Raw genomic sequence first — 12,175 nt, 5'->3', positions numbered from 1 at the left:
TTGATGGGGATATGATTGGGGTTGTAGACTCTAAACCATCACCGTTGTGCAATTATCAATAACAGGGAAATAGGTCTTGATCAATGATACATGTAAAACCCAGTGGAATTAATTGCATGTCAGCTATGGGGGGTGTGTTTTTTTTTTTAATCTTCATGTCTCTGTTGAGGAATTCAGGTTAATATGTTTAAGAATATTAAACAGAGACCCCAGTAGGAAAAAAAGAAAAGCTCCACATTCAGAATTGATAAAACTGACAGAAAACTCTTAAGGAGAGAAAAACTGTAAAGGACCTCAAAGGTCCTTTAGTTCAACCCCTTCATTTTACAAATACAACTTAGGCCAAGAGTGATTACTTGGCTTGCTATGGTCAGACATCTGGTAGGTGACTAAGAGAACTCAAACCCAGGTTTGCCCAATTCCTAGTCCAGCATTAGCTCCACTATGTCATGAATGTTTATCTAGACATTCCTCTAGACTTTTATCACCCCTTCTTGATCTGTCCCATCTCTGCCTTTGTTCCTGCCACCTCTTCTTCCAAGAAATCTTTCTTAATACTCTTTCAATTTTCCACTTCCCATGTTAGAATGATCATTTGTTCATATTTCTTAAAGTTCTTTGACTAGGTCTCTTGCTTCCTTTCTTTGCACTTGCCTCATATTCCTTTTATGTCCATTTTTCCCTTCCTATTATTAGATTGTAAGGCACTTGAGAATAGTACTAACGCCCTATCTGACTCTGTAACTCTAACCCTTAATACAGTATTCCTTATTCACAACATTTGCTTAATGACTATCTTTAATTGAGTTGGACTAGATTGAATATGCTCTAGCTATTGCATATTTTGATAGTAAATATTGTACTGCATGTTGACTATCCTTTCTCTCTTTTTTATTGGTTTGTTTTTGATACACTTTCTCATTTATATTCAAAGGGTAGCCATTCTACAAAAGTAGAAGCTGTGGTCCGAACTCTAAAGAGAATCCAGTTTAAAAACCCAGGCGCTAAATCACTCGTCTTCTCAACGGTATAATCAGTATTTCCTTTTTCAATATTGATTTGGATGTTTTATCTTTGTTATAAAATGTCGAGAATGCTCTCTAATCTACTTGCATCTGACAGACCCTCTAGCTAGATGTTAATGACTGTGATGATTTTTTTTTAAGGGTTTAGGTCAATCAAATGCTATACAACAGTATGACAGCTATAATAATCTGATGTCCCTTCAGAGGGCCATTCACAGAATTTCAGATTTGGACAGTATTTAAGGGGCCATTTAGTCCATTCCTAGAAATGTACCTCAAAAATATTAATATTGTACAAATTGGAACCTTTAACTTAATACATTGCCTATACCATTCTCTTTCATATAATATACTAGATTGATGGCTTTCATTTTGTTTTGTTTGTGTACGTGTTAGATGTGGAAGGAGGTAGCAGAAGCTGATATGGTAAATGAGGTACTGAATAAGGATGCTGATTTTTATTCTGTTTCTGAAGCAAGTCATTTCATTTCAATCTCTTAATTCTTAATTCTCAAAGACAATTATAGCTAGTAAGTTAAACAGTACTACTCTCTGGTGTGCTTTAAAAGCCTCTGCTTTCTATTTTTTTCCCCAGCTATAATCAGGTAATATATGTATATGACAATTTTTAGGAATCCTTTAATATAAGAAGCTCTCAACTTATTTCCAAATTCTTTGAGAACTGTGCTTGATTGTTTTTTTTGTTTTGTTTTAATTTGTGTGTTCCAGTGGCAAGATGTGCTAGACATTATTTCAAAAGCTCTGTATGATAACAACATGGTATTTGCACAAATCAATGGAATTAACAGATTTCAGGTATGCCAATAAAACTTTGTGTGTACAAATAATTTATTGAAAGGGCACTCTATTTACAAATTGAAACTACTGTTAACAAATTTACTTAGTAAAAAGAAATTCAGTTACTAAGCACCCATCAGGTAGATTGCCTAGCACAGATTTTTTAATTGCTAAAGTGTATAGATTACTGAGTCCTATCAGTCTTCACTCACAACTACAATCATCTAATAGGATAAGATAGTATAAAAAGTTATAGGGTTAAACAGTTTGGCTGTAATGTAGAGAGAATATTAAATCTAGAATACAGTCATCTTGTATCTGCCCCTCTCTTTACAAAGACCTTCTGATTTGACATGTTAGATCTTAAATTATAGGTTCATGAGATTCCAGATGAAAGAGATCAAGTCCAGTGATTCCCAGTCTGGGGACCACTGACCCATGGTTTGCCTAGAAATCCCTGAACCTATATGTTCACCAGGCATTTTCATGTTGATCTTTACTTCACTCCAGCAAAATATGTAACATGAATAATGGGTTTTCAAATGCATTTATATATGATTAAGAGATGCAAATTCATTTAAAAGTGTTATCAAATCCATAGAAGCTTTTTGTCATTATACAGTTTCTTTATTGTAGGGTCATAATTTTTTTTTGCCTGTAAAAAGAGTTCCTTGTATATTTTAAAGGCTGAGAATGATTGATCTAGTTTTTGACATCCATATTTTAGAAATGAGGAAATTGGAATCAGGACAATTAGGTTATCTGTCTGCAGTAGCCCTCTCATCTTTCAATTCAGCAGATTTAGAGGGCAGCTATCTAGTTAAACAGTTTGGCTGGAATGTAGAAAGAATATTAAATCTAGAATACAGTCAGATTGTGGAGGACTTTGTACCTGTCATTCAGTAAACAAGCAATCATTAAACACCTAGTGTATGCCAGGCACTCTGCCAAGCCATGGGGACACCTGTACAAACAACAGAAAACAGTCCCTGCCATCAAGGAGTTTGCATTCTCATTGACAGACTACAGCACATAGAACAGCACTAAAAAGAACAGGGTGAGGGAGCTTGGGATAAGAGGAATGTCTAGAGACCCAGTGTTTCATTAACTCCCATGCTCATTTGCTACATCTCCAGCTGCCTCTGGGGCATCTCTTGCTGAATCAAGATCTCAAATCTCTGTCCAAAACTGAGCTAGCTGATTTTTGGAATGGAACCTTTTCTAATTCCTTTATTTTTGCCCATAGAATTTATTCTTTATTCTGTGTATAAAACCGATGCTATCTTTGACTTCTCTTACACACATCACATCAGTTACCATGTCCTGCGGAATATCTCTACAATGTATCTCCTTCCACTATGACCACTTCTACCACCTAACCATAGACACTAATTGCTGTCTTGCTGGATTGCTGCAACAGCTTCCACTCTCAACCATCTCTATTCCCCATTCCTACCTCTCTGAGATTTGCCTTCTTTAATATCTTTTCACTAATCAATCATTTTTTTCACTTCTCAAGAACCTTCTTTATCTCCCTTGCCTAACTCTTCTGGCTCCCCAAAGTCTGATGGCCCTTTAGGCAGAAAGTACTACAGAGGAGATGTCCCACATTAAACTTTCCCCTATCTATCATCAGTGGCAAACCTTTCTTCCTAGAGCCTACCTACTATTTTGACTTGCATCTCCCTGATACTTTTATCATATAATGTGATGTTACTGTAGTTATCTTTGGATAGTTCTTATTCCTCTACTAGATATTAAACTCTGAGAGGACATATGCTATATCTTAACCTAAGTTTGCATCTCACCCTAAAATCTAGCAGACTACTCTCTAAGCAATGGTTACTTAATCTTTTTTTTAATTTAATTTTTAAAATGTAATGTAGAAAGCCCTTTATGAAATATACATATACACACATTATGCTTCTTGTGGCCCACATAATTCATACAACACTTTTCTATGACATTGAATTAGTTTAGGTTTTGACTTTTTGAAAATGTTGCAATTTAAATATTATATTTTATAGAAGTTCATTATCTGGGTGCCACAAAACATCCTGCTAATTAGAGAATAGGCATCTCAATTTTCTATGATGACATTGAAATTCTTAAGTCTATTTTTTTTCTTTCAGGAGAACCTCTCAGCATTTAAATATGATCCCAAGATCAATATTTTGCTGCTGCCCCTGCACACAGGATCCAATGGTTTAAATATCATTGAAGCCACTCATGTTCTCTTAGTAGAGCCTATATTGAATCCTGCACATGAGCTTCAGGCTATTGGAAGAGTACACCGAATTGGACAAACAAAGTAAGATTGAAAATAAAAGCACTCTTATTTCAAATATTTAGAAAACTAAATAAATACCTCCCTAATATTTAGGACTGTTTCAACATGAAAATGGATTTTCTTCTTCAGTAATAACTTCCTCCTCACTGGAGCTGTTTGCAGAGAGGCTAGATTACCACTTGCTGGTAATATTGGTGAAGAAATCTGTGCTTTGAGAAACAGTTAAGGTAATTTACCTTGAGGCCCCTTTAGTTAGAATGCCAAAAAGACTATAGGGATCTTCTAGTAGGCCTTTCCCTAACTGTAATCAGGACAAAGCAGAGATGTCCCTTGATTGATATGCTTCTAACCAAACTTTAAAACTCTCATTCCTTGGCCTCCCAAGAGTTTGGTAGGCAGGGAAAAGGCCAGAAAGACTTGGGTAGGCAATGAAATTTAAAAATAGCCACCATAATTTAGATGAAAGTTGATAATTTTTTGGGTGCTCAAACTTCATATGAAAGAAAGTAGACTGAATTCAGCTGAAAACAAACAATTCTTCCTCTCTCTTAATTTTAGCCTTAAGAAAAAGGCAAGCCTCTATTTAGGTCAGACCCAGAGATCTGCTAGATTTAGACCAATGTTCAAAGTGAATCTCCCAACAAGAAGATTTGTCTTGGGTTCTACCTGGATATAAATATCATATTGATGATGATGATGCCTAGTACAATACATACTTGTAAAACAGCATCTACAATAGACACTTTATTTGGCACTTTAATTTAGTGTGGGATCATGGGCAGCCAGGTAGCACTGTAGATAGATTGCCAGATCTGGAGTCAGGAGGACCTGGGTTTAAACTGCCAGTCCAGGGAATGAAACTCGTTTTCTAGATTCAGATCTGACAGTTGTCCTTTGTTCTCTAAATTGTTCAATCTCAGAAATGAAAACTAAAGTTAGATTTTGAGTTCTGATGTTTTGCAAGTGAGGAAACTTATTATTGTAAAATATATACATGTTGATTTTCCACTAGTCTTGTATTATCACTAACAAAAGGAAGTTTTACAACTTAAAAACAGAATAGTTCCTCATTCAGTAATTTTGATTCATCTCTTCCCCCCCAAAAAAGTTTCTCCCAGAAGCCTGACAACACAGTAGCATGAATAGAAATGGGGAAATTGGTAAAAAAGAATTAGTGTTGAAATGAAGAATGCCAAGCTTTGCTTAGACTTCTGCTCCATCTTTTTATACAAATCACTTGCTTGGGCAATTACCAGCAGTGCTGTGTCAGTAAAAAAAATTCACTAAGTGTTTTCCCATCCTCTTTTCATATTAACTTGAACTCTTTTTCTGGATATCAATATGACAACAGACTGTTGTAAGTCATTCATTTCCTAAATAGATAATATCAGTTTCTTTCTTGAAATTTTGTTATTTCTTTAACTATTTTAGTATTTTGCTTTGAGAGTTTAAAGAATTATATGCAATATTAGTTCTTTTATGACTAATTTGTTTTCCTTAGTATATTTATTATATTTTAATGTGAAGCTCATGTTGCAGTATTTGGAGAGCAGGACTTTAGCCAGAAAATCCAGGGTTCAAGATCTGCCTCTGACACAGGCTGTCTGTGTGACCCTGTACAAGGCACATATCATCTAAGTAATTCTAATGCTCTAAGTTAGAGAAAAGGCATTGACCTACATTGATTGGTAGAGGGAGTTTCCTCTCCCGGGAATTTCCATAGGAATAAAACCACTACAAGGACCAGTTCTTAGATTCCCACCCCTATGAAATTTTCTTTTTTATTCACCTTACAGGCCTACCATTGTTCACAGATTCCTAATTAAGGCAACAATTGAAGAGAGAATGCAGGCAATGTTGAAAACTGCTGAGAGGAGGTAACATTTATCAATTAAGTTAAAAAGGCAGTTTTGTCTAACGTACATAAGAGTATGTGTGAAGGAGCACAAATTTAATACTTCTCTATTGGATGTGACTGATTTTATTTGAAGAATCATTTATAAATTGCCAAAAAATTTATCTTCATTAAACTTGGAAGGTCAGTTATGTGTCTCATCAAATATCTGTTCACATTTAATTCACAAACTAAAAGCATATATGCCTTTTAAAATAAAGCCTAAATGTAGTATTAAATTATTAAAACTTTCTTTTAATGGAGGAATAAAACTAGTTACACATTTGACCCTTCATCTTGGTTACACTTTAATTGTGAAATTTAAGCCCAAACATAAATGACAAGCTGGAAATATATGTATGTGTTTATGTCTAGATAGATTAAAATTGTCAAATTATAAAGCAATCCTTTACCAATTTGTAAGTCAAAAAATGTTCCTGCTCCCCCTCCCCAAAATCTGAAAGGATTCACCTAATATGTATAAATATCAACACTTGTTTCTCCTTTTTGTATGCCTAACAGTCAAATACAAAAGGAACACACAAACTTAATATTCAGCTATTAATTTTATTGTGAATGTCAAAGGCAGAAGGATTTGGTGCTGCTATACCATAGTAGCAAAACTTTGATTTAGTCAACCAAAAAATCCAGTTTGGGAATCATAAAACTTCTTAACACTTGTACAGTGTGTTTTTCTCTTCATAGTCTTTAACAAGCATTAACTAATACCTCACAACTTCCCCCTGTAAAATACTTCTGATTGGAGGAAATCCAAGAAGTATATTATTGCCTTAAAAGGGGTCATTCTTGCAGAGTTACTCTGCTGAGCAGAATGGTGACTTGAAGCCAGAAATTGTTTCTTCCACTGGAAGTCTAAAATGAAGAAAAGAAGCTACCTCATCAGTGAAATAAAAAGTAGCTTTAGGCTCCAGTTTTTACTTATATTTTTGTTGATTCCTCATTGTAACCATCTTTAATTTAAGTGTTCTCAGGATAGAAAACTACTAAAATTCTCTATGAGACAGATTAACTTTTGGTAGTAAGGTGACAATTGTATGGTCTGAGCTGTATGTTTTATCCATGGTTTCTAAACTCTTCATGGAACACTTCCATAAGAGACACAAGTAATAAACGGAATGGTGTGCACTGCTTTTGAAGGGCATAGGAGTTATCTCACCCAAGTTCCTTTGAATGGGTACATAGCAGAAGTTTTAGAATAATTCTTTGCGTTGTGTGCTAGTTATTACATAAACAGAATTCCTTTCTCAGGAAAATTGACTCTGGCCAATCTCACTCTGCTCTCTCAAATTTCTGCAGCCATACTAGCTCATCAATGAAGCAATCGGAGGCTTCAGTCTTGACAGTGGCTGATCTTGCGGACCTATTTACTGAAGAAACTGAAGAACTTGAATGAACCATACTTAACATACATTCAACTCAGAAAACTCATGCATTCACAGGCTTTAAAATTTGAATTTAGTACAAATGAAGTCACGAGTCATAAATTCCAGTAGATGTCACCCAACTCTATTCTTATGATAGATGAAGCTTCTTTTGGGTATTTTCACCATTCTCTTGTGGTGAGTGAAGCCCTTTCAACTTATAGTTTCCAAAAGAACTATAAAGGCCTTTGGTACTATACATAAAATTCATTTTGGTCCCAAAGAATATCAGCATATAATTTTGAAGGGGAGGGATAATGCTATACTTTTCAGTATGATTAGTTAGAATAAGAGGAAAGGCATAAAATAAGTGTGCAAACTAATTTTTCTAGTTTATATTGGCCTAGAGTTGAATCAACAGAAATGTTTTTCAAGGCAGGAAGGGATTCTAATATCGTTATTATGCAACTCACCGTTTCCTCTTAGTAGTATTTTAAGTAAGTGGTGAATTATCCTAACTACTAACATTTAAGTGGATTTAAAACATAACTTACATAGAAATAGCACAGTAATTACATGTGAACAGAACCCTTTGCAATCAGTTGCTCATGTTGAGTTTTTCCTTTTATATACATCTTTCTCTTAAAAAATCAACACACTGAAATCTAAGTATTTTACACATTTTTACAACCCTTTAAATAAGCCATGTTGTTCATGCTGACTTGTAAGAATTTAACTTTGATTATAAAATAAAAAAGTATTTAACTAAATTTTATTTCATTTTATACTTTTATTAGCATGAGCAGTTCTGTTAAGTCTCAGAAACATTAAAAATATATTTATTGTTTACTTTAAATGTTACAAAACTCTTTCTAATTCAGATTTTTCCTAATGTTAAGTTTTTTAAATGTTGATGTAGCTATGTAAATATTACTAATTATAACTTTTTTATGTTTTATAGTTGATATGATTGTAACCTGATAATATATCAGTGGAGTTTTTTTTAACTGTATGAATGTATTATGTTTTCTTTGCCCCCTCTGCATGATGTAACTGTGCTTTTTAATCCACTGAATGTATTTTAATCTATTATAGTTTACTGTTTTACCTAGATGAGACCCTTCCCCCTCCAAAAGAAAAAAAAATTAGGCCAGTGTCTTTTTTGAAACAACAGAGTATCATGTGCAAGTAAGCAAATAATGAAAACATGATATTTCTTCTGTGAAGAATTACCTGGACAAGGGATTTGAGTGTCTGCTTCCCAGTCATTTGGCACAATCAGAATATTTAAGTTTTCATTGTTTTATTCAAGCTCTCAGGCTTATTTATAATCCACTGGCATTATAGTGGTTAGACTGGTATCTTATTTCTTTTTACCTTTAAATCCCCAGAAAACTAAAGTTAGAGACACTGCTGGAGTAGCATATTTGATCAGAGGCTTGGATGTTTGCTGTCATTCTGGGTTAAAACAACCCTGTTTGGCTCAACTAAAGAAAATCCATTTAAGCAGTCTTGGTGCCTGTTCTTCAGTTGAAGTAAAATATGCATGGACTCTCTTAGCAGGGATCAGACCATGTCCACAGAGGGCATGAAGTCCATTGGGTGTAATTTAATTATAAGCATGCTTAGGGTTTTCATTTTGTAGTCTTCCAATATAATATTCTCTCCAGAGTTAAGTTTTTAGAGATACTATCTGGTATGCTTGAATTTTAGAGAAAACAAATTGCTCTTCCGTATATATGTAACAAATCAAAGGTGAGACAAAGATATTTTGGTAGGGATAGAAATGATGGGAAATTTTTAATATTCTGAGTTATGGAACTTGCATTCAATCTTCTAAAGCTCTTATATACCCCAACCAAAGGTACTAATATGGGTTCTCTCCCTTAGCATAGATTTTAGAATAAAGTCCTACCTTACTGTATCAATTTTTTTAGCATATTTTTGCTTATTCTAGGCAAACATCCCTCTTCTGAAACTTCTAGACTATCTCTGTAAACTGTTTTCCCCAACACACCCACTTTTGGAGGCATACAGTACCATGCTTATACACATAGCTCTTGTGTCAGAAATACATACTAAGAGAATGAACTCGTGAAGAAAAATTAAGTCAACTTCATTCATCTTTTACAGAAGTGAAATTTGTTTCAGTGTCAGTAGCACTGTCAAACTTATTGGAATGAAAAAGGCCAAATTAGAAGCAGAAGAAGATTTAAAAATATATACTAAGCATATTTTGCCTAACTCAGAAATTTCTTCTTACTGTAGGACTAATTTACTTTTTTTATACTTACTGCAATTTTCAAAGTTCCAGCTTTTCATCTCAGTGTAGCTGAAAAATCTACATATTTAGTTGTAGAGCATTTGTGAAAACATTTCATTGCTTTCACATTGTGATAATAGTGCCAGACCAAGGCCTACTACCAGTGACTTAGATTCAAGAGATACACAAATATATATATAGATACATATATATAAAATCACTGAGGCTTAAAGCTCCCATTATTTATTAAATATGTAATGCCTTATTTAGTATTCCAAAGACGCAGTGCTGTCAAGCCAAGTGATCCCCTTTTCTCTGTTTTCATGGACAAGAGAACAAATTACAACAGCTTGTTAAATCTCCTTTTCACTTTTCTCTCCATGGGCTTCAGTATGATTAAGTTCCTTTTCTTTAATAATTTACATGCTAAGCTTTCGAAAGCAAGAGACACTAGCTGTATTTAATAGCCACAGGCTTACTTAAATGCAATTAAAAAAAACTTTCTAGAAATAAAAGAAAAGGTATTTAGCCAAGTGATATGTAGTAACAAGCCACATCAAAACTTGAAGTTTACTGACCTAAAAACTGAAACCTTACCAAAACAATGCAAAGAATCTAGGATATTTTACCAAGGGTCATGGGTTTTTATTAAAGCTATAGCTTCAAAGTATTCTCAGCTATCACTTAATATTTATATTATACCTTAGATCCCAAAGAGTCTCTGAGCCCATCTGTTTACCAGCATAACAATCATTAGAGGGCTATGTACAATTCACAAAAGTTATTTCTTTATGACCTGCTAATAGGGTCAGAAATCCCAACTCCATTTATAGTGATAATCAAAATAGGGGATTCAAATATCCCAGGATGGGTGTCTGTAACCATTTTCAAATTAAAGGACAGATGAATAGATGTTCAGAAAATAGTATAGCAGTAGAATCTTAGACCTATAAATCTTTGTTCCTTCCTTCTGATAGTGCCTCACAAAATTGAGACTATTCTGTTATGTTAATAAAGAACTTTGGAAGAAGAGATTCTACAACTTCCCTTGGCAACCTCTCCTAGTGTTGAACAGCAGTCACTGTCAGGAATTTCTTATATTTAATCCAGATTTTTCATGTTGTATTACTAAAACTTGTTTATCCTTGTTCAATGGAAATTCTGAGGGTGGTTATCATCCTCTGTATAGTAGCCATTCGTATTCATGAAGATCATCATTAAATTGCCCCTCTGCCTTTTCTTTCTGCAGTTCCTGTAGACACTTCTTTCAAAGATCATATTCTCAAACCCCTTAATCATCTCTCTTTCCTGAAGCCTCCCTATGTTGTCCATATCATTCTCAAGCTATGGCGCCTTAAAAGGAGGGGAGGGATCTAGACTAAGAACACTTTCCTGAGATACAGGAGTTTTTCCAGGTCTCATATTCTCATGCCAGGCAGTTTTGATTACTGTTTATTTTGCAATCCATAATGTCTTCCTTTATTTTCTACTTATACTGCAAAGATCCAAATCCAGTTTTTCTTATAATCTAGTTTCTTTTCAGTTGTATCAACCATCCAATCAATATAGCCCTATTAGGTTGATAGATTTAGAGCTGGAAGTGACAGTAGAGGTCCCCACATCTTTGATGAGGAAAAAAAAAAGGTTCAGTGTCTTGTCTAGGGCCATAAGTAGCAAAATTAGATAGGACTTGGGCTCAGAGACCTGAGATTTTGTTTATTTTCTCCTTCCAAGACCTCTAAACACCTCTGCTTAAGTCCTCATTTGGACTTCTTAAATCCCTTCCTTGTGTCCTTTTTATTGCTTTCTCTACTCGTAGCATCTGTTCTCCTTTATTTTAGCCTACCTACCTCCTATTTAACTCTTTTTCAGACCCTGCCTCAGAAATTCCATAGATGAAGAGAACTCTATTACCTGTTTTATAACTTTGAATATTTTTTCCCTTAACTTGCATAGAAAAGATGTCTTCCTTGGCAAATGCAAATGAGACTGTTTTTTAAAAGTGTGTTTTAGTGTCTGATCTAGCTTTAATCTATCAAAATGTTTTTAACATGATTAATCTATTGAACTATTAAAATAAAACAACCATGTTCAATTATTTGAGTAAAACTGCCTGACCGACATTTTCTACTTTAAAACAAAATAAAAATCTTGCAAATAATCCAATTGCTGTTCATATTTTATATCTCTTTTCAACTTCATGCTTATGGTCTTTGTATTGTAATACTAGTTATGATAAAATATGGTGTGAATAAATCTCTTTATATAGCACTCCTTTCTTATCAGTGGGTTATTAATGACTTGCTTTGATAATGAATTTAATTTATTCAGTGACATTTGTAAGTTATATGTAATTTTACTTCTGTTCATCCTTTATGTAAGGAGATTAAGCAGTTTCCTTTGTGGCTGGTTTTGTGCCCTTTAGGCTTGAGGATAAAGGGCAACGATAAAGTCACCTTTTTGTTCTGTATTTAGGATATTTGAAGCAATATGTTAAAATAGAAATAGTCCCCTCACCCTCCA

The 12,175-nt window shown here is 34.2% G+C and overlaps 1 protein-coding gene across 1 annotated transcript in view; it reads left to right on the top strand.

The window, feature by feature from the left end:
- The window catches only part of SHPRH (SNF2 histone linker PHD RING helicase), a 122,740-nt gene extending 110,817 nt beyond the window's left edge, over positions 1 to 11,923 (top strand). Inside the window, exons 26-30 of the mRNA XM_001370655.4 lie at positions 935 to 1,027; positions 1,755 to 1,841; positions 3,956 to 4,134; positions 5,910 to 5,990; positions 7,325 to 11,923. Of these exons, the coding sequence (XP_001370692.2) occupies positions 935 to 1,027; positions 1,755 to 1,841; positions 3,956 to 4,134; positions 5,910 to 5,990; positions 7,325 to 7,421 (537 nt within the window). The 3' untranslated portion in view covers positions 7,422 to 11,923. The remainder of the gene's footprint in view (positions 1 to 934; positions 1,028 to 1,754; positions 1,842 to 3,955; positions 4,135 to 5,909; positions 5,991 to 7,324) is intronic.
- Positions 11,924 to 12,175: the final 252 nt, after the last annotated feature.

Source organism: Monodelphis domestica, chromosome 2 (assembly GCF_027887165.1).
Source record: "Monodelphis domestica isolate mMonDom1 chromosome 2, mMonDom1.pri, whole genome shotgun sequence".
Taxonomy (NCBI): Eukaryota; Metazoa; Chordata; class Mammalia; order Didelphimorphia; family Didelphidae; genus Monodelphis; species Monodelphis domestica.
Note: the sequence above shows the minus strand (reverse complement) of the source record. Positions and strands in the feature narration are given on the sequence as shown.